The 23,816-nt window shown below is 36.5% G+C and overlaps 1 protein-coding gene across 1 annotated transcript in view; it reads right to left on the bottom strand.

The window, feature by feature from the left end:
* LOC136412636 (uncharacterized) overlaps nucleotides 1-23,151 on the bottom strand; it is an 86,627-nt gene extending 63,476 nt beyond the window's left edge. Inside the window, exons 1-4 of the mRNA XM_066395767.1 lie at nucleotides 23,033-23,151; nucleotides 19,326-19,595; nucleotides 18,487-18,663; nucleotides 18,310-18,430 (exon numbers count right to left, since the gene is read on the bottom strand). Coding sequence (XP_066251864.1) covers nucleotides 18,311-18,430; nucleotides 18,487-18,663; nucleotides 19,326-19,595; nucleotides 23,033-23,047 — 582 coding nt within the window. The 5' untranslated portion in view covers nucleotides 23,048-23,151 and the 3' untranslated portion in view covers nucleotide 18,310. The remainder of the gene's footprint in view (nucleotides 1-18,309; nucleotides 18,431-18,486; nucleotides 18,664-19,325; nucleotides 19,596-23,032) is intronic.
* Between the last annotated feature and the right edge of the window lie 665 nt (nucleotides 23,152-23,816).

Genomic DNA, 23,816 nt, shown 5'->3' with positions numbered 1-23,816 from the left:
AAGCAATAATATATTCTCCGTTATTGTTGATGACTTTTTCCCACCTGTCAACCAGTTTATTTACTCCGTTTCTCTAGAAGTCGGCGAATCTGAAGTTGAAAAAGTTAGTGAGACAGTTTCCGAGATGCTGGTCATTGTCGAAGATTAAACCGCGCATATAATTTGAAAGTGAACGGAAAAGGTGATAGTCCATTGATGCGAGATCAGGAGAATACGGAGGATGTTAAAGAAGCTCCCACTTGAACTTTTGGAGGGCGGCTTTGACGATTTGTTGATATGATTGTTGATAAGATTTGGCCTTGTCCATCGAGTGTTTTCAGTTGAATAGCCTTATTTACACGATGTAGCCGGGCTAAATAGAGATTCTTGTCAACCGTCTTGTTCTCCTCGAGCATTTCCTAGTGCACTAGACCCTCCCAATCTCACCAAACGCGGAAGGTCTTGTTTTACTCTCGGTTTTGGCTTGTCTTCCGAGACTACCCACTCCTCCCTCTGCGTCATATTGGCATAGAGGCACCATTTCTCGTCTCCCATGACAATTCTGTCCAAGAATCGTTGCTTGTGAGCTTGTGTGTTACCTGATGTCGTGCGAAATGTTCACCAGCAATTTGAAGACGATTTTCCTTATTGTTTTTGGTAAGCTCATGTGGTATCCATGCCCCAAGTTTTTGAGTAAAACCATCTGATTGAAGGTGATTTGTCATTGCATTGTTGTCCATTTTTTCGGCCAATTCTCCGCATGTTTGACGACCGTCCTTCTTTAATAGCGCTTTTAAGCGATTCTCATCGAATTCGGATGGTCGTTCAACACATGGATTGTCCCGAAGGTCGAATGTGCCATTTTTAAACTTGATATACCAATCTTTAGCAGTACTTCAGGATGTAGCACCTTCTCCATACACATCACAAATATCACGTAACGCTTCGGCAACTTTTTGGCCTCGATTAAAAGCAAACAATAATAGGTGTCGAAACTATTGTTTTTTATCGACTTGACATTCCATCTTTCAAATCCAAAAATAAATAAAAAATTAAATGAATTTAAAAAACGGGAACAAAGGTTTTGTAAAGAAGAATATGAGCTTTATAATAGTACAAGTCACTTTGACATAAGAACTACAAATTCTGCCAAAAAAAAACAAAAGAACAAAATCACGGAAACTTATTTTACAACCTTATATTTTGCATACAGGGACATAGATGGCGGCGCCACTCAAATGTCATTAATAAAACTTAACCTCAATCTTTACTTAACCTAAATCTAAAATTTTAACGTCATACGCATGTACTACTATAGACACAGTGATAAGCAAAGTTGACAAGTTGTTCGAACAATGGAATTAAACCAAGAAAATTGTCATGCAATAATTTTTTTACAACTTTCGAGAACAATTACCTCAACAAGAATGCCTCCTCAATTGGTTTCTGTTTTCGACAATGAAGTACTACAATAGCCAGCAATTTCTCGTTGGTGTAGAAAATTCAAACGTAGACGGATGAGTCTTAGTAACGATTCAAGAGGAAGTGTCCCAAAAACGGCAGTTATCCAACAAAACGTCGATGCTCTGCGCAAGCTCATCAAGGAAGGTCGACGTGTGGAATTATTGGAGAGTTCAAAGACCTCCTTTAAAAAAATTTTGTATGAAGAATTGACTGCAAAAAATTTTGTGTTTTATTAAATATCGCAACTATTGACTGAAGAACAGAAAAAAGCCAAGGCCAATTAGTGTCATAAACCTCTAAACCGCTGCAACACAGGAAACTCTAAAATCGTTTACAGCATCGTCAGTGATAATGAATCGCGGATTTACTCATACGAACCCGAAAATGAACGCAAGTCGTCTATTTGGTTGTTGAAGGAATGAAAGGTGATAAAAAATTAACAAAAGCCATTCATTCTCCAAGTGTATTCAAAAAGATGTCCGCGACATTTATCTCAAACAAAAACATGGAGCAACAATTCCCTTGTATCATCAAAGAATTGTTACTTCCGATTGGTATACAACCATTTGGTGGCCGGAAGTTATCGTCGAGCTTAGAAAAATCTATCCCAAATCATTCGCCACCAAGATGATGTAAGTTCGCGCATAGCTCACAAGACAATGAAATTTTACCGTAAAAAAACGTCAAATTGTTAGAACATCCTCCTTACTGTCCTGATCTAAATCTCAACGATTTCTATATCTTTCCAAAAATCAAGAATGGACTTCGTGGTCAAAGGTTCCAATTTTTTCAGAAATAGTTGCAAAGTGCATGCAAAAGTGCATTGATCTTCATGGAGAATACTTCGCAAAACAATAGTCTTTAAAAGCTATCTACTGTTTTATTCCAGCTCTATATGCAAATCTTTAAAGACAGTCCTCATACTACTTGGCTTAGTACATTTAGGAACTGATAAGGGTTCTGTGTTATTTTCTTCATAGTTTGGGAGTTTCTTCACGAAAACGCTATCATTTAAAAGCTGATTAAGTCCCTTAACAGTTCTCTTATTCAATTTGTTTAATTTAAGCTTTACAGCATTAAACTTGAGAGCGCATTGATCGCAGCAAGTCCTGTTCATAATTAGTTTGCAGCAGTACTTTCTATTCCATCTCCATCTCTATTGCCCTGACAGTTCTTGTGTACAGATTCCATACGAAATGCTTCCACTAGGGCTTTTGCTATAATTGTTTTCTCTTAACATACCGCTGGGTAATGCTGAATTTGCTTAAATCTACACTCATGTTGGTGATTTAAGCTCAAAGCTTAACGGCTTGTTTAACTTTCAATTATTACAAAAATCTCATTTAATATTTCGGGAATTTTTTGGGATGTTTGGGCGACAATCGAAAATTGCGAAAGTTCAGGAAAGGCAAACTGCACAGTTTAGAACTTTTGATTAGATTCATAGAGAAACATTTTGTAGATGATATAGATTTAAGGCCAGAAGTAAAAGTCGAGGTAAATAATTCTTTTGAATTATTAAATAAAGAAGTTGAATAATTTAAATCACAAAAAGTTACAAATTAAATAAGAAATTTAGCAAAGAACTTAGATTTACAATTGTTATTCATTTACTGAAAGCAACGGATTCAACAAGGAAAAGGAAATCGGAGATATTAGTAGAGGCACAGCACTAATCGCCAACATAGAAAATGAAATTTTCTATCAATCAAAATCAACAAAAAAAAACAAAAAAAAATGAATCAACTATCAGCCTCGAACGTTGAGGACAGATTTACTTATTCTCTTGATATATTATGTGTGGCCTGTCCATTTTTGAATGATTGATGGTGTTCATTCAGAACGCTGAGATTTCAAAATGGCGAAACGAGCTTGAAGCAGGAACAAGATAAACTTCAATGTCTCAATCAAATTATGGGTCCAAAATCACCTGGATGCAAAAAAATTTCGCTTTAACATGTTACTCTCGCAAAAATGCGTCTACGGTCGTAGAAATGCGTCTACGGTCGTAGAAATATGTTTAAGGTCGTAGAAAATCTCACAAGCATTGCGAGCAGTAACCGGTGTTGAGGACTCTAGATTACTGTTTTTTATGTAGCTTATTTTGCTAATTTATTCGTACTCTCAGCCCCTAAGTTACGCTCATGTACATCGATATTTACTTAGCTTAGTATCGATTACTTAGTATCGATATCGATATTAGAGGATTCCATTTGGGGGGCAGACAACCGTACCCATCAGGTCAGATCGAAGGTTTCTTTATGGTGAGGAAATACGCTACTTCTCAATAGAAGCTCTCTAAATTGGACTATTGCCGCGATCTGCGATTCGGCTTGTCTACAATAAATACTCCGATAAAAGTGACTTGTATAGGTATTCGCCCGATAGCTGCGATTTATGATATCAGGCGCCCTCAGAGCCTAGAGGGTCTCGGTACGCCCCTGCTTGGAACTTCTCAGCTTTAGTACTTAAGGGGCGAGCCAAATGGCTTGGGGTTTCTTTTTCTCGGTCCTCCCTCTAAGTATGTAAACGCAAGCTTAATTGGTAATCTGCCCATCTAAGTGAACTCCCAATTAATACTTAGGCCATTATATTATACAAGGTGGAGACTTTAACTGGAATAAATTCTCTAGCGGGGAGATGAATAATGCTTCGAAAAAATCCCGAGACTTGTCAACGCTTTAATGTATTTACCTACATTTTGCAAGCAATATTAAAAATATAACTCTTCAGGAGTAGCTGAAACCACCCTCAACATGTTTTTTTCAAATGCAACCCTATGGCTTGTGACCCCTCATTGGAAAGCTGGTAAAAAGATGAATCCAGCGTACTAGCCAAGTTTTAGTTTTTAGTACATTTGAGGGTTGCATAAAGTCAAAATGTAATTTTAAAGTTTAATTTATTTTCAACGTAACAATTGCTCAAAATGTGTACCATTCACTTGTTGACAGCATCACAGTGTGTGGTAGGTTTCGTCCCTTACATTATGCAACATTTCTAGTGTTATTTTTGTGATTTCCTCTCTTATCCTTTCCTGCAGATCTGCTATGTTGTTGGGTTTTTGAATGTAAATCTTACTTTTGAGATATCTCCATAAAAATAAATCCAGCAGTGTAAGTTCTGGAGACCTTGCCGGCCACTCAGTAGTACCTCGCCTTCTAATCTACCTACCGGGAAAAATTCCATCCAGATATTGACGAACAATAACAGGGTAGTGTGGCGGGGCTCCATCTTGGTGAAACCATAGACTCTTGTCAGTCAAGTTAGGAATTTGGAAATAAATGGCATAGAACTGGTATTAGTTCGTGCTGGAGAAAATGCAAGTATCTTGCTCCATTAATAGTGTCATCAAAGAAAAATGATCCTACAATTCTATCTTTTATTATTTTGGCCTACACATAAGTTTTCTATGGGCGCTGAGTATGAAGCTCTCTCATCCAATAGGAGTTTTCTTCAGCTCAGTAACGACAGTTTTAGCGATTTACGTGCCAGTTTAATGCAAAAGTAATCTTATTTGAGAAAAGTATCCACTCTAAAGATAAATGGTTTTGATCAATATGAGCCATCAATAAATTGCAAAATTTCAGTCGTCGATCTGGATCACCTTCAAAAAGCTCTTGAACAGCTTGAATTTTATATGGGCGTTGTTCCTTATAATTAAATATTTTTAAAACTATTTTGTGATTAAGATTACTATCACGGGTCAGTTGTCGACCTGGAGTGACTGGATTTTCTTCTAGAGCGAGCAACAAATTCAATTTAGCGTCGTCATTAACAACAGCCTGCCTCTCTCTCGATACTTTTCTGACATGACCCATCTCTCGATATTATGTCTTTATTTTACTAATGGTACCTTGATTTATTAGTGGTAAGTCATGATGCGTTTTTCGAAACAGGAGAACAACTTCGTTTTGAATTCGCGCCCTATCACCACATCCAATCATCATCAAAATTTAAATTTTTAGCGATTCAGTTAAACAAAGTATTTTCACCAGTTTGCAACAACGCTTCGTTTCGAACTCTGAATACGACATGCAAACTAAATTCTTCTTTCCGACTGTGTAAAAACACTCGCAAAAAACAGCAAATATCAGTTGTGGCAAAAAATTACTTGGAATTTTTTTGTGAGTGCATCTGAAAAGTAAGGTTTGCATTGCAAAATTAAACAACACACATTTTGAGCAATTGTTACGTTGAAAATAAATTAAACTTTAAAATTACGTTTTGATTTTATGCAATCCTCAAACGTGCTAAAAACTAAAATTTGATCAGTACGCTGGATTCCTCTTGCAGTCCACTTTCGTAAACCAATTTGTTGTTTTCGTGGTTTCGTTTATCGACGGAACTTTAACAACTGGTCTCATGCAAGCTTCAAAAATAACTCCAAAAAAGTTTGTCTTTGACTTCGAAGCTTCTTTACTGTGTTAATATACTGCTCAAATATAATAGTATACCAATTAGATGTCAATAACGTAAATAATGTAAATTATGTAAATAAGGTAAATAATGTAAATAACGTAATAATTTAAATAATATTCAAAGTAAATCACTATGTAATGTATGTAAAATTGGAAAATACTCACATCTAGAACTTCATCTAGCCCTGATCTGAGCCACCATATGTTATAATCAATTGGCTTTTGTAGTTATACTAACTCAGTAGCCAAGCGGAAAATATCAGCTCACATAACTACTCCGAAAGTCAAATGCACTAAATGGGGAGTGAATAATACGATTTCAACTTGACTCTTTGCCTCATTATTATGGTTATGTAATTATCGCATCGCGTATTTCACGTTCGCTCAACATTATGTAGCGATGTAACGTTGCAGAATAGACGTGTCTGTTTATTCGTATTCAACACAGCAAGCGTTAATATATTATTTCTCTGAAGGGAGTTAAATTGAAGCTATCTAATAAAATACGCGAACTAAAGCGGTGAGCTCTCTCGTAGGTATCGAGTGAGCTAGCCAAATTATTGGACACGATGTGTAATAAATTATTCATGCCGCCCAACAGGTCACCCGCCCATCGTGATACATAAACACCCATTCAAGCTTAAAAAATACATCCTTGAGCCTCTCTAATCCCCGAAGCCATCGAAATCATTGATTTCGTCGAGTGGGAATATGTGTGATATTTTTTCCTCTCTTACAACTTTCAGGGATTAGCCACCCTATATGTGGGTTTATGGATTACAGAACAGAATTAACCGAGAAAGAGCAAATGCGAAATTACATAGCAACCATTGTTTTTGTTCACTTTGTAACATGTCTAGTTTTGTTCCTTTCCAAATAAACCCCTTCAGCTGTGGAGAGAAATGGGTGGCAACTGGGTTTAATTGCGTTAAGAGAAATTATTCAGGAAGAAAAATTATGGTTTGTGTTACTGCCATGTGAGATTTTAATATTAGGGAGAGATTTTGATATGATTAAATTAGCATTCCGTTAACGCTATTATCGCTCCGAGACCGTGCATCACTTCCGAGTGTAAACGTTACCGCTATTTGCATTAATGGCACGTGATTAATTGGTAGTTACTCGCGACCTTGCAGCTCTAATTATTGTTTAACGAAAGTTCCACGAAACATCTTTCGCAGCCACGAGGGGGCCAAAAAACCCCCGCGCTTGCCCCCTTTCACCAAGTTTACATCCAGGCTAATTTTTTTCCCTTAAGAAATTTCAGCACTCCCCAAAACGGCTGCTTAAATCCTGAGGCTTAATTTAAGTTTTTGCTGCTATCGCTTTAATTTTCTTCGCAACAGCAGCAGACTCCATATTATTTAGGCATCCCATACGTCATAAACCCTTCTAGCCTTATGTTAATGATCGGCCTACTCGGGAAGGAAGCCCCCATTCCTGAGGGAGATTATAAATTCCTACCTCACGCGCAAAGTGAAAGGGGGCGTAATGTGGTAATTAAAATGACTAATTATCGTTTCAAGAAGTTTCGGTTTTTTGCCACTAAATTTTGGTTGGAATGGGCATGTTTCGGTACTTTCTCAGAGGTTTACGCATTGTTCGTTATCTTGATGCTTACGCAAAAAATAGATTAAAGTTCCATGGTGGCAACCATTAATAAGGGCTCGCAATTACTTCTATGAGGGTGACATCCCCGACGAGTAATAATTAAATGACATACGACATCGGTGAAGTGAGTTAGAGTCGCATTATCTTTGAGCTAGATCTTGTAGACAGCTCACAAATCTGCTCCTGTCACTTTCAGTAATAATTAACTTGCTAATGCACGGGCATGTCATCGGGGTGATGTATAACACTGCAATGCCCAAGACGTATAAACAGATATTGTTATTTGCCACAAAGAACTGTTATTACATGGTCGGGAATTACTTTTACTCATAATTAAAAGTTAAGGGAACCTTCCCGAGAAAATACGCTTAAGGGCAAGAAAAATCAGTGGCCAGAAAATTTCATTAAAACTTTGTAATTTTTATCCCCGTCAACGATCAGAAATTTCTGCTCCGATGAAAACTGTTCGCTCTGCACTTAAACCGACATCAATGCCTTGACTGGCCTTTTTTATGTCGATAGGAGCCATCGAGCCAATTTATTAAGTGGGAATTTTATTTCAAACTTTTATCTGCAGTGTTAGATAAGCGCCTTAGACCGGTTTGAATCTTCTCATTCTAGAGTGGACATAAATTTCCACTTTGGATACTTCTCGGACTTTCCAAAAATGGATCGTGTGAGATCATTTGACGAACTGAGGCCGAAATAGCTCACTTTGCGCTGTGGGCTTCGTTGCAAACGTACGTTTTGATTTAAAATTTTTTAATTCCATTTCCCTAATTTTGAAAAATCCCGTCTAGCTATTGCTCTCATTTTAAAGTGTGGAAAGGGAGCTTTTCAAGAACGCCATAACCTGCTATATTTGTCATTGAACAAAAGTTGGTTTATGTCATATCTCCAAATTGACAGCTGTCAGGAAATACAAGTGACAGAGTGACAAGTGTGTCTTATTCAGGGTATTATTGCTTACGAGTTACCAGCAAATCTGCTTTGCGACCAGTCCGCTAGTTGGAATTGATTATTACGGACAAATGAGGAACGAAGTTGAGCATAAATAGCCGCAAAATAAAGCAGACAATTAAAGAAATTATTACAGTAGTGAAAGAATGCCGACAATCAAATAAGCGTTTGTTTGTTGCGAATAACCGTTAACTGAAATTATTAGGTGTACAACTTTGCTTCCGCCGTTTTTGAATAGATGTATGTAGCGGTAAGTAATGATCGAAATAAATAACCCCATGTGGGCATGCAGGAGCCTTGGGCACCTGTTAACATAACCTCATAAAAATATTAGTCTATTTGTGTCTTCATCATAAAGTTATTCGCAATTGAAAATGTCAGTGTACGAGCCAAATTCTCGTCATTTGCGGGAGGTTTTACTTTTCTGCTTCAATATGAAGAAATCTGCTGCTGAGGCTCATCGAATGCTCTCAGATACTTATGGGGAAGCCACTATTAGTGAAAGGACATGTCGTGAGTGGTTTCAGCGCTTCAAGAACGGTGATTTTCACGTCGAAGACCAACATAGCGGTGGAAGAAAGAAGGTTTTCCAAGATGCGAACTTGGAAGCATTACTTGACGAAGACTCGTGTCAAAGTCAACAAGAATTGGCACAATCATTGGGAGTGACTCAACAAACAATCTCAAAACGCCTCAAAGACATGGGAATGATTCAGAAGCAAGGATATTGGGTGCCGTACGAGTTGAAACCAAGAGATATTGACAGGCGTCTGTTCGCTTGTGAACAGTTGCTTGCAAGGCAAAGACGGAAGGGATTTCTGCATCGTATTGTGACTGGGGACGAGAAATGGGTTCATTACGATAATCCCAAACGCAAAAAGACTTGGGGATATCCCGGCCATGCTTCCACGTCGACGGCCAAACCGTCTATTCATGGTTCCAAAATCATGCTCTGTATTTGGTGGGATCAACTCGGCGTAATATATTATGAGCTGTTACAACCAACTGAAACAATCACAGGTGCTCTTTATCGAACCCAATTAATGCGTTTGAGCCGAGCATTGAAAAAGAAACGGCTGCAATACAACGAGAGACATGATAAAGTGATTTTGCAGCACGATAATGCTCGACCCCATGTTGCGCAAGTGGTCAAGAAATACTTGGAAACATTGAAATGGGAAGTCCTACCCCACCCGCCATATTCTCCTGACCTAGCTCCTTCTGATTATCACTTGTTTCGATCCATGGCACATGGGCTAGCTGACCAACACTTCCGGTCTTATGAAGAAGTAAGAAATTGGATAGAATCGTGGATCGCTTCAAAAGATGTCCAATTTTTTCAACACGGGATTCGTATGCTGCCCGAAAGATGGGAGAAAGTAGTGGCCAGCGATGGACAATACTTTGGATCCTAAAGGTATAATTAGTTTTTTACAATAAAATCGCGAAATTCGGAAAAAAAACGGCGGAAGCAAAGTTGTACACCTAATACTTTTTTCGAGTAAATAGCAATATGGGAGCATCGTGTGGCGACGTGACATACGTACGTCAGCGGTTTTGACACTGACATATGCCAGACCGATTTGCGTGCGGTAAAACCTTTTACAGTACAAAACTAATTTATGACAGGCTTGTAGAGAAAGCAAGAAAACGCGTTGATTAGAAACGTTAAATTTGAAACAAAACAGACATTAATCAGCATTAAAATACTTTGACAGGACAAAAAGAACGACAATAAAAAAAAGCTTCGTTATTTTTACATCATCAGCAGAATATCAAACCCGAATGAAAGATAAAAATAAAGTCGGAAAGGTCTTATAAAATAATTGGGTCGTAAAAACCCTGGAAATACGAAATGTTTGGTCAGTTATCTGGAGATCGTCATCTCTAACGGGAGGCTGTCTTGACCTGGACCTAGATCTCAACTGGCAAGTTTTGTTCTTTGATTTAATCACGATTGATTTGCTCACATTGAAAATAAGATCCCCTCAGTAAATTACGTTCAAACAATGCTTTTAAAGCAAGTGGTTGTAAAGAGTATCGTGATGATGGAAGTTTTTCATGGCAATCAAACTTTAATCGACATCATTCTTCAGAGCATCCTCTTCGCAATCGAAGAGAACGAAATTTTTTAGTCGTCGCTTTGCCTTCACTTTGCTTGATGGAAATTCGAGGGTTCCACTAATTTTCAATACCACCAAGGAATTGTAAATTATAATCTATGTATCAGTAAATTTTTGTATAATTTGGTACAGCTAACTGGAGTGTAGCCAAATACAACGTTGTTTAGCGAAGCGATACCCTTTCTCCCCTTTGAATTTTTAAAAATTTTGAATTTGAATTGTAAACATACATTTTAATTGGATTTTCCATAATCAGCTGAAAACTACTTGATCAAAGGTAGCTTTGCAAGGTATCATCAAAAAGAATTTTTTGAAAGCTTTAAAATAAGGTATCACAAGTAGGGAGTTGCCGTTTAATATTACTTGGTTGAGAGTGGTTGAGAATGAGGGAGTAAGCAAGAACGGATCGGTTAATACATCATTTTGGTTCCTCCTAAATATTATATTATAGAAATTGGTTCGAGGAATTTTTACCTCTTTTTTTTCCGCCGATATAGCCTTTCTAAGTTTTCAAATCATCATCCTGTGTGTACTTCATTAAAATGTGATGTGGGACCGATGAGGCCTTCTAGATCATCAAGTATTGTCACTTTATATTTGCTAAAACCTGATATCTCTTGAAATAAATCAAAATTGTCGAGCTGTGCATTCTATGTCATGCAAAACAGTGTAAGTTAGTACAGTACACAAGAGCTAATTGAAGGAAGGACCAAGGGAGCATGATATTTACCAGCAACTGTCCAAAGAGAGTCCCGCAGAGTATCTTGTTATCTAAAAGATTCGTACAGATCTCGCGAATTTTTGAGATATCGACATCCAAATATTGAAAATTTCGAAGTTTTCGTTGCATCGTTTTTCGGTCTAATCAACTGGTCTTGAATCTTGGTACTATACTTCAATCGAAGTCTTGAGGAATCGGAAAACCAATTTGCTGAGTGCGTTTTAGAACGCGCCTTCAAAATCGCCAATATAGGAATCCACCTGGCCTCATGTACTAAGAGCTAAAGAGATATTACGACTCGCTTTGGGCGACTTTATTGAGCTTATCGAGGCGATTATATTGCTCTACGGGTCCTTGAGACGTTGGCGCTTATAATTTGAATAGTGACAAAAGCACAGAAATAAGGTGCTTCTCCACTTTTCCGGAAATTTTAAGGAAAAATTCCGTCGAACGATCGACGTCAGTTTTACGTGCAATTTTTGATATTAGATCGCTGACACGCTTGGTGTGGAGATGCGATTGTGACTTCGTCGCTCGGAAAAGAAATCCACACGTGGGAAACCCGATTTATAAATGTCTTCATGAGGTTGAAGTGTCCCCTAAGGGGACCCTGCTCCAGATTTGAGCCTAAGGGGCCGTTGGGTGGCTGACGTGGGGTACAAATCTGCAGGGACTGGATCGTGGCTTTAACAGTAACTGGCTACCCGCCAGAGTGTCCAAAACGCTCTAGAGTAGTTTTTAACATCGGATACGAGATAATCTAGGGGATGTCACAATAAACTACAGACGTGTAAAAAATAATCTGGGTGCGCAGAAAAATAAATTAGGGATACGTGATAAACTAAGGGCACGTAAAAATACACTACGGGACGTTTAAGGCTTCCGCAATTGAACGCTCGGCAAGCCTAGGCGTGCTCTAAGGTCAGTATAGTCGAAATTCGCGTATAACGAAGTAAATGCTTTATTGAACGTTGCTGACGACAACGAAATTCGGAAAAAAAATGTTCAGCAAAATTTCAAAACCTTTTTGGAGCCGTTTTAATCTATTAATATGTATAGGTCCTAAATTGAACCCGTATTCCTCAATTGAAGTGGGCAAACTTGGGGGAAATTCAGTTCGTAGAACATTAATTTTGAGGTAGTTTCACCCCACAATAATATGAATCAAAGTTATCTCCTATCTTAGAAAACAAGATATATGACAACGCTTATATACTATATACAGGGTGTTTCACAAACATATCCATCAACTTTCATGGGATGTAGAGCTCATAAAAACCAATATTTAGATCGAATAAAGTTAGATCCGAAATCTCTTTATTTCCAAAATACCGAATGTTCAATTCCTGTTTTTTTAATATTTAAAAAACGGTTTAGGATATGAACGTGAAACTAGGGACACACTATAGCGGGATAAATGTGCATGTTCTCAAGTAGGCAGAATATTTCTATCTACACCAGTGGCGTCCGTGCGACCATTCAATGGGATATTCTTAACTACTGACTTTTTTAATACGAATATATTTTTTACATTCCATTAATTCTTAGCAAAAAAGGCCTTAGTGTTTTGTTGCTCAAGTAGCTGTTTTCAAGAAAAAAAAAATTATCATTCTTGTGCCTACCAAAAAACCGATATAAGTTTCCAAGGGCGGTTTATTTTTAATTCATTGGAAGAAATCAATTTAATTCTTTTTAGTAGAGCTAGACAACATGAAGACAAACATTTCTTGTCTAACAAAATATATCCGCAAATTAAAAATAAATCGCACTTGGAAACCTATGCCGGTTTTTTGGAAGAGGTAGAAATGGGAAATTATTTTTATCTTGAAAACGGTTACTCGAGCAACAAAATATAAATAAGCTTTTTTTGTTAAGAACTGACGGAATATTAAAAAAATATATTCGTGGGGCACCATATTTTTCATTAAAAACATCCCATTGAGTAGCCGCACGGACGCCACTGGTGCAGGTGGAAATATTCGGCTTGCTTCAGAACATGCACATTTATCTCGCCATGGCGTGTTCCTAGTTTCATATCCGTATCTCAAACCGTTTTTGAAATATAAAAAAAAAATTTAATAAGAAATTAACCACTATGTATCTTGGAAACAAAGCCATTTTGGGCCTAACTTTATTCGATCTAAATATTCGTTTTTATGAGTTCTACAGTCCCTGAATGTTTGTCGGTATGTTTATGAAATATCCTATATGTATAGGGCTAATTAAGGTAATTGATTTGGGCTAGCGGTAAAGGCCATTGCTCTACCAGTTTCTGAGATGGAAAGGGGAAAAGCTTTATAATAAAGCAATATATTTTGAAAATATCGAGTTTAGAGGATTTCAAAGTTACGTTTTTCAAGTGACGAATAAGATGCGTGTTGCAATTTGTGCTTTTCCCCTAATGAAGACCGCTATGTTCGACTAATTTCTCTGCAGTCCTATACTCGTCATCTACATTCCATTCATAATGGTTTTGGTTCGACCTCATTCATATCATTGATCCCAGATACGGTTCTAAGCTTACTTGAGTTTTCTTAATGATCACCTTTGATTAGCTTAATGTGGACACGGTAATCACAGTAATTAGGTTCGAATCCATTCTGCATCAATATTAGTTATTAGCAAGATAATCCCAAAGCGTTATGGTTTATCAGCGGGCTTCTAAACTAATAATGTTCTGCTTCCTTCCCTTCTAAATATATTATTGGGCCTTGATGTTTCCCTGAGTTGGTTATCTAAGAAAACACTGCGACAAGAATATTAATGAAAAATCCCTCTGGACTTTTCTTTGTTTGCTAGAAATTATATCAGGACAAGGTGATCACCATCAAAATCGGGAATTGCTTGGTGTAATAAAGTACCTTCTCTGGTTGACTTTAACAGCGCTTATCATCAATACCAAACTTTAGAGCTAAAATATCAGCACGCCGATAAGATTCGACATTTCCCTCTATGTAGTTTCATGATTTATTCCGGGATACATCCGGGGTGCTCTTCTTAACACCCCAAAATTGACTTTAAACCGGATCTTGGACGAATTTAACACCGGTGTTAGTCCAACAAGCGTAATATTATCGGCCTCAATTTAAACATGGGAATTAATAATTCCTGCGGCGCATCCTGCCATTGCCGAATTCGGACCCTTATCGTGGGATTAACGACCCTTATTAGAAAAGAGAATAGGAATAGCAGGACCGAGGGCTGCGAAACTTTAATGGAAAACAAAAGTTATGGTCGTTTATTCAAATGGGCGTACAAGCGGCTAATTATCCAAATTTAACAATTTTTAGTTTTCGCTGATGAATTTCAAGCGGCTTCCTCAGAGGCCCTAGCTCGTAATTACTATTTTGAACGGTTATATTGTTATTATTAACACAATTTGTCAATTCAACGTAGCGCGTTATCGCACATATGTGTAAACAATTTCTCTTGAAAATCGTCACCAATGCGGCATTGGACAGTTCACAAATTTTTTAAAATGATTTTTCCTCCCCTAAAAACAATCAACATGAAATTTTTCATCAGTTTTTTCATTTTCCCTGTTGTAGAGATAAATTGTGGAAACAGCTATTTATGTAACTAGTTGGGAAAAGTACTGTTTAGTGTAACGAACTGATTCCTACGGAACACGTGTGGCGAGTTGTACAGGGTGTTTCTTAATTGATGGTACAACATGAAATGGGTGTATTATTTGTTTGTTTTAAGATAAAAACTTCACATAAAGGCATGTCCAAAATTGCTTCCATTCTTATTTACAGAGTGTTGAAGTTTCATTTTTTTTTTCAATTTTCATTAATTTCTCTGTTAGTTATAAAGATAATTAACTCAAAATTGATAATAACAATCATTTTAGCATTGCGAATAAATTGAAATGACAATTATTTAAAATACTCCACAGGGCATTATTTTTCTCGTGGTCGCTCTCAATATTTTACATCACATCTTTTTTTATGACATTTTTAGATTTTATTTATTAACTTCATTTAATGCCAATCATGTCTTTTATTAACTTGTTTGCCTTTTCAGCTCTTTTATTAGAAGCAATAGTTTAAGAGATATTTGCAAAAATATCTAACCATGTTCGTCTCGATTGACCTAAGGGTATAATGAAATTGGAAAGTAGTGAATACTGCAATTAGCATAGTAAGCTGCGGAATTTTTATATGTAATCATAAGTTTCTCCAAAAAAAAAATTAAATATAAATTCCACAGTTTACTATATCTAATTGCAGCATTCACTACCTTGTCGTTTCATTATATCCTTAGGTCAATCGGAGCGAACATGGTTAGATATTTTCGCAAATATCTCTTAAACTATTGTTCTTATTTAAAAAAACTGAAGAGGCAAAAAAGTTCATAAAATACATGAAGGATTAAATGAAGTTAATGAATAAAATCTAAAAATGTCATAAAAAAAGTTCTGATGTAAAATATTGAGAGTAACCACGAGAAAAGTAACATCCTGTGGAGTATTTTAAATAATTGTCATTGCAGTTTGTTCGCAATGCTAAAATGATTGTTATTACCAATTTTGAGTTAATTATCTTTACAACCAACAGAAAGATTAATGAAAATCTAAAAAAAAATTAAACTTCAACACCCTGTAAATAAAAATGGAAACAATTTAGGACATGCCATGTGGAGTTTTTGTGTTAAAATAAGCTCATGATTCACCCATTTCATTTTGTACCATCAATTAAGAAACATTCTGTATAATGTTTTACTTCCTAATCTGAATTGAACTAACGTTAGTCCCAAACTCCCTACAAAAAGAACTTGTCACCAATTCAAAAACATGCAGTATTGCTGCTCTTTTGACATCGGTCAAGGAGGAGAGGTCTTTCTTAATCAATTTTATTAGTCACCTGAAATTCAGAGCTGATTCAAAGACCTGATCCGCAGAAACTTCAAACCTGTCTTCAATCAGGGGACTTGTATGATCAAGTCTTGGAAGGTTTCTCCCATTGTGCATACGCCGTATCAATGTATATGAATTCCCACAGTATACATTGAGGTAATTGAGTAACACTGCTCAGACCTAACACATGAAGGAGCCTTGATTTTTGAGCTCTGTTCTGATAATAGCAGTTCTCTATGTCCGTCTCTGAAGCTCAACCAGGGGGGGACCTCTGTAACCCTAAAAAATGCAAGATCGGTTAAATTGGGACAAAGTTACACAATTTGGAGTTCAATATTGTAAAATTTTTAAAAATCCGATGGCTTTTGGATGTACTAAAAAACTAAAATTTGGGACTGATTTTTTTTCTCAGATTATTTGGCGATTTCATAGAAAATGATTGATACTTCCTCATAGCAACTTTCTCTTTGTGAAACGTGACGATGTCATATTTGAAATTCGATTAATGAGGATTTCCGGCAATCATGATCATCTTGGGTATGATCAGCTTTGATGATTAATTCATTTTTAGGATAAATTTAGTATTTGAAGGTAAACTAGGGATTGAATCAAGGGAAAAGGTTAAGGGGGGGTTTCTAATTCCGGAAACTAGTGAAAGTAATTCCCCAGGCAGATAACGGAGAGGCTCAAAGACCGCATTTTCACCTGGTGATCCCTGAATGCTTAACCACGTGGTGGCCCCTGAACGCGAATCCGAGTAATCAACCTAGGAAGAAGAAGAAGAGGAAGGTAACCGACGCAGAAGGCAGAAAGATGAATGTTTAATGGGTAAAACCGAGGAATGCCTGGATGCGTTCCTGCCGAAGCAACGACCTACTGCATCATCAGAAACCAGCCTTTGAAGAAAATGCGACAGGACAAGCCATAGAAGATCAAGATAAAAAGACGAAGGAACCAACCACCCAAGAACGGCCATACACATACTGATGCCACAACGCAAAAAGAAGCATCTTAGGAAAAAAAGACAAATATCCAGGAATAATTTTCATTGCCGAAGGAAAAACTAAAATTCTTTGCTGGATGTATGCTTCAGAAATGGTAATAACACAATACGGGATTAGAAGGGCATAGACAAAATAATTGGAAGGAGGAAGATTGACATTGCCTCTCAATTCGAAAGAACACAAATCGAGTATGGGGAGACGCGAAGCCATCACGAAAACTCTCTAGATTACACGAAGGACAAAAAGAAGTACAGCAGGATCGAAATAACCCAAAGAGAAAGTAAATGGTCTAAAAAATAATAGATGAGGAGAGCACGAAATCACCTAAAATAAGACGAGAGGAGTAGAGAGTAGCTACTGGAGTCGTTTCCGATCCTAACAATATATCCGTCAGGGATATTTCCGGAGTCGGAGAAGATTTCTTTCATTCCGAAATTTTTAGGTAAGAAGGCACTTCGGGGAAACCCACATTACCCGGCTATCGGAACACCAGGCCGTGCTTTTTGAAGATTTTTTTCATGTCAAAAAAACGGCAGAGATCGGAAGGAGATAGAGTGGAAAAGTGCTATTATCTTCTCCCAAAGGAAGGAAAAAACTTCTGTTTTCGCATGGCTAACACACTGACGAATAAAAATTGAATAAAAATATAATAACATATGGATATAAAAAATATATATTTCCCATATTCAACAATACCATTATCCTCCAGTAATAAAAATACAATCTGTTGTTATTCTACTATTAACAAAAAATACAAGATAAATACAAACTATATACAAGATAAACAATCACAACTCAGATCTACAAATAATGACTATCAGCCTAAACACGACAAACAGCAAGGAATATAATAAATTGTCTTAGGTACCTTCGTATCACTGGGAAAATGTCATTTAAAATCTATTAATAAACCTACCAACAACATATAAAAACCTAAATTTCTAAAAAAATAATATATTTGTCACCAATTTCTTATACCTCTCTTTAAAGGTTTCAATATACAAAATTATAAAAGGAATTTTCTAATTATTGTAAAAAAAATAATACATATCTAAAATTGAAGGGTTGGGAAGAACAAAGAGAAAAATATAGACATAACAGGGAAACGTGGTTATATGAAACAGAAAAATTAACAATTTTTAACTGTGACTTCTTTGGAATTCATTTGCTCATTATTTGTATCCATTTGATCCTCCACTTGGAGGTCCGTATTCGGAAGGTGGGGGACCGGCCGCTGGATATCCACTTTCAGGCTGACCACTCTCCGGGTAAGGTCCGCTGCTCTCCTTTTTCTATATTTACGTAAGGGTTAGCTCAAAACAAAATTTATCCCCGAGATCAATTTTACCGTCTTGTATCTGATGAAGTAAACCTCAGGTTTGCTCGGTTGAGTTGGAGCAGGAGTAGGAATGCTAATCTCAGGTGCCTCTTCAGGTTTCTTCACCAAAACGTAAACCAACGTTTTCTCCTCATTTTGAGGTTGGGCAGGAATTACTGGGACGGTTGGAGTTGGAGGAGTTGGAGCCTGATTAATAATTTTATGCATAAGACACCATTACTGGGTGTACTGAATAACTGTAAAATACGTTTTTTCACTTTTTTTTAAACTGAAGAATAACAAGTTAATAATAACTCGTTTATGGCTCATTATCTACCTAGGCAGCTAATCGACCGCAATGTCATCAACCCCATTGTTATTTTGGTATAATTTCCATGGAAATGAGCGTTAAATTAAACGCCACCCTTGATATCATGAGTCACGACGCGTAGTCTTTTTTTGTTTCGGATTTAATTGATGTTTAATTTAGGTAAATTTATTGTAATTTTATTAAATCTAGTTAAATCCAGTAATGGAAAGAATCGTATCGGTTGTAATATTTATATGAAAATCACGTCTTGGATCCGCGCCACAGGATTTAAACTGTACGTTCGAATAATAATAATGTACTTTACAGACTTGGAGTATAATAAATTATTGCGTATTAATTGCAGCGTCTAAAAACGTTTTTTCTCATTCATCACTTTTTCACCAGACGCCAAAATTTATGGAAAAATATTATTTGGATTTCCTGCGCAATATCTCTGGTGGATTACTCTCAAAATCCTTCTCCCTTGCCCATAAAAAATATTTCACTCCCCAGATACGAAAATAATTACTCCACCCCAATAATCTATAATGTTTCTAACCTTGATAAATATGATCTTGTAGTGTTTTTGTGCGGGGGCAACTTCAATAGGCTTTCTAGGTTTTTGAACATCTTTGTCTGGTGGAGGCACATGGACGTACACGTGCTTCTGCACTACAGGGGGTGCGACTGGGGGTCCGTATTTCGCGGGTGGAGGGCCTGGTGGGGGTCCTGAAGGAGGCCCATAACTGTCAGCAGGAGCACTTGGTGCGCTGGGGTAAGAATAACCTTGGGGTTTTGCCCATGTAGCCGCTAGAAGAGTGGTGATTACCTAGAAGTTACACAAAATTCTAAGAGATCCACGATAATATTCCTTTCATGACCTGTGAAGCAAAGTAAAAGTTTACATCGTTTGCTCGAATTATCAAACTTCATTACTCAGATTAATTTGATGTTTTAATGAGTGAATTTCGTTGATTAGTTAACTAGTTAATTTGTCAATTAATTATGACTTTAGTTAGTCCGCGTTCAAATTTCCAGGCTTGTGTATTTAAATCTGTTGGTCGCATGCATTTCGTAGGGCTTCCAGCTCTTCCCAAAAAATACTTGAAAAAATTAGCAAAAAATTATTCAGGTAAATTTTAGAAATTGAACTTCTAAGAAATTATTATTGAAATTACATTGATTATTATCATTATTCAATTCCCTTACTGTTATTGTGTCAAACTCATAAATTAATAAACTATGATGAAGTGAGCTTTATTAATACTTTTTTATATTGAAAAATACCTCCAATAAGCTTAGGGAAAAATCTAAACTTTTCGAGCAAATATCGAATATTTTCCATAGTTTTGATTTTGTTTGACCTACTTGACTCTCTTAGGATTTTCGACATCCCAATGGCCAGGGTTTTAAAGAATCGAATTCGTAAAAAGTGCATTATTCTCGAAGAGACTCACGTTGAACAAATTGTGTTAAAACTCAAGTCCGTTTCGAAACAAACTGAAATTTTGTTTGGACTATTGGTCAAGATTGGTCGATAATTGTGTCCATCCGAACTTGAGCAATCTGTGCCTGATTTCTTTAAGTTAGTACATGTTTAAATGTGTAATTTAAAGACCTCTCATACCGAACATGCATTAATATTATGGGTAACACTCTTAGCTTTAATTGCAAAAAGGTACCCGCCACGAACTCACATTACAATAATCAAACGTGCCTACACTAGCAATGGATTAATGTGCTAATAGTGAAAATAAAAGTACAGGAACGCATAACAAAGCAACAAAATTAATTAACTTGTATACCCATAAGCAAATGCTAATCAACTTATAGGCCAATTTTGATATTTTGATAAGTGTCTTCTGTACTTTCACTAACAAACATCATCAACCGGAGAACACCCAACTCTGTTGTTGTTGTGTTTATTTTGTTGCATTGGTGCATGTCTAGAGAGAGAGAAATTTATAAAGCTCTCTATTTGCATGGGAGAGACAAACATGAGCGAACACATCCATGCATGCAACTTCCTGCTACCATTTACGACATTTTCATCTTACTGAACGATCCCATTAAAAATTTAGAGCACATAACGTAACGTGCGTTTCTTCTATTGTTGAGAAGAAAGCTGAGGACGCTTATTGTTGTACAAAATGCATAATCTTGCTTATAATATTAATTAAACTGCTTACGAGGCCAGGTCAACGAATTAAAGGGAAACTAAAGTTCTGAGCGTGAAGCGTGAAATAAGTATGTAGATTAAACAAGAGAGCAGAAAATAATTATTGCCCTAGGACTGTAAGAGGAAGGAACATAAAGGATTTTATAATCTAAAATTAAAATATCCAGTCAAGTGTCAAACGGAATATCTAATTTTCTTGATTTCCCACGTTGAAATTCTCATCAGCTAATGTTGTTATCTTAAGCAATGATACACACTGTGCAATAATCGCGTACAATAATTCATTATAAAATATGAATCATTTTCAAAATAATTGTTACGCAGGACTGTGACGAAACGAGGCTACTTAATAGTATTTTGATGATACTTAATGATTTTTCGGGTCATCAGATGAGTTAGGCAACGGTCTTTTCAACGGCGATTTGGGTCATTGCAATTCCAAGCATTTGAGCCGAATTGAAGAGCTGTGCAAATATAACAAATTACTACATGTTCATCTTCGTGTTGTAGCATGGAGCTTCTTATTTAGGTGTCTTTCTGTCAATCAACTGCCGAAGCCACCGTTAAGGTTGTGATCAAGAGCAACAGGGCCGATTATTTTTAATTTCGCTCGAGGTAAACAAATGGTTGTTATTGGTATTTTTTTTTATTGGCTGTATACAGGGCGTTCCGAAATTAGCTGTCAAAGCTAAACAGCAAAAGCTTGGGTTAAAAATGATGCCAGTCCGCTATATAAACCATGTAAAAAAATCCTTAGTTGCTGATTGAATTTTTTAAATTTAGTTTCATTAGAATCTGCACGAAGTCCTAATCGGGGGTCGGGCCCCTTGCTGTTTGACGATATTTTATACAATTTTTATACGATATTTAATTTTACGTACGCTTTTTAAATTCGCTGTTCAATTTAAAAAGGGTGCCGCCCTTTTGTAACGTTTTAGTATCTGTCACCGTTATTCAGTAATTTGCAACAGTACCCGAAAACGTAAATGATTTTCCATAAGAAGTGCATATGCTTCACGTGTTCCCATTTGGATTTCCAGATGCAAAAGAAATTGCAAGGTTTCACCTGATTGACTGATTCCTCAATTTAACTTTCAGGTTTGTTTTACGTGAACCCATAAAACTGACCGTTATTGTTTAGTTCCAGGCTCTTAAAGTCCGATGTTTCAAACTCCTCGCAACTTTACCGGCAAATTTCTCCAATGCAATCGAAATATTTTTGCTAGCGAAGTTACCAGGACTTTGACAAACCGGACCTAAATGGAAGACATACTCTACTATAACAGTAACCTGAAAATAAATAGGTCTTACCATGAATTTCACTTTGAGAAATAGAAACTAGAAGCTGTAAAATATTTTCATCTAAAATGTATGATTTTTTATGCGCGTGAATTCTCATATTAGTTATAACTACTTTACCGCCTTGCTATCAGTGCGATTATGAGCTATATTACCCTACCGCTACATAGTTATTTTTTCTCTGTTATGTTGGTTACTATTAAAATATAACAAATTAAATGGCCAAATTAAGAAAATAACGTCCAGAAACGTCAACTATTCCGCGGTGCTGCCAACCTAAATTTTTGCAATCGTAAAATTACTAGATGATTCAATTTATTAATTTAAGCGTTCAATATTTTTTTCATTTTTATTACAATTCCTGTTCGACCTCAGATGAAAAACTAATTTAACATACACGTTTTATAAGACCATTGCCGCGCTCATCTAATGCCAATTTGTCGCTTCTCTCCTCATTGTGCAAATTCGGGGTCTGGCGCTAATGTGCTATCAGATGAAACTCGTATCTGTATAGCATATGCTATTATAGTATATACCATTAGAATATATTCTATTATAGTATATACCATTAAAGTACATTCTATTACAGTATATACCATTAGAGTATATTCTATTATAGTATACACCATTAGAGTATATTCTATTATAGTATATACCATTAGAATATATTCTATTATGGTATATTCTATATCTATAGGGTTTCAATTAATTTTGCCATGTTGTCTTTAACAAAATAATAATTAAGGATATAAAGGGAGTGCACCATCATAGTTACTCAAAAAACGTACCACAAATATCCTCATCTTATTTCACAGAAAGCACCACCACTTCAAAAACAACTGAACTATCAATAACCTCAATTCCACATTATTTATACCCGAACATCTGACGAGGGTTCAAAATTCGGGTGGGGATCCCCTAAACGTGGTAGCAAAAGAAAAGTTCATCATGAAGCCCCCCTTCGCAGAAAGCATTGGTCCCATCCTTCGAGACAGATAACAGCCGGGAGTCTTCAGATCTTCTTCGATGTGACTAGGTCACCTGCCTATAGCTACATATTAAGACGAAACCGAAAGTTAAAACTTTGTTTTGGTTAGGTAACCTACAGTTCACATTGATAGTTAAATTGTAGACTGTAACGTAAGACACTCGTTAACGTAAGCGGTAAGAGCAACGTAAGATATGACATGTGTCAATTTTCTGAGCCCAATTTAGAATTTCAACTACACTTCTTGCGTTAAAAAACGAAACAAGGAATCCTGCTTTAAGCTGGATATATAGGGCATTATCGCCTAATGGTCCATAGAAAATTGTCAAAAAGTGTATGTTTGCATGCGAAATTACACGAGAAATCCAAATACGCTACGACATCTTCGGTGTTTAATTTAAAATTATAATTTTGATAGAATTTTAATATTAACTGGATGTTCTATAGAACTCAGAAATACTTCCTTTAATGCGGTTTCCTTTGAAACATCTAGGTCTAAAATTTAATTTTAATCTGCACAAAAACAAAAAAGTTACAAGGGCGCACCACTTCCCAGAGACACCCGGTATCATGCAAACCGAACG

The sequence above is a fragment of the Euwallacea similis genome, chromosome 12, assembly GCF_039881205.1.
Source record: "Euwallacea similis isolate ESF13 chromosome 12, ESF131.1, whole genome shotgun sequence".
NCBI lineage: Eukaryota > Metazoa > Arthropoda > Insecta > Coleoptera > Curculionidae > Euwallacea > Euwallacea similis.
Note: the sequence above shows the minus strand (reverse complement) of the source record. Positions and strands in the feature narration are given on the sequence as shown.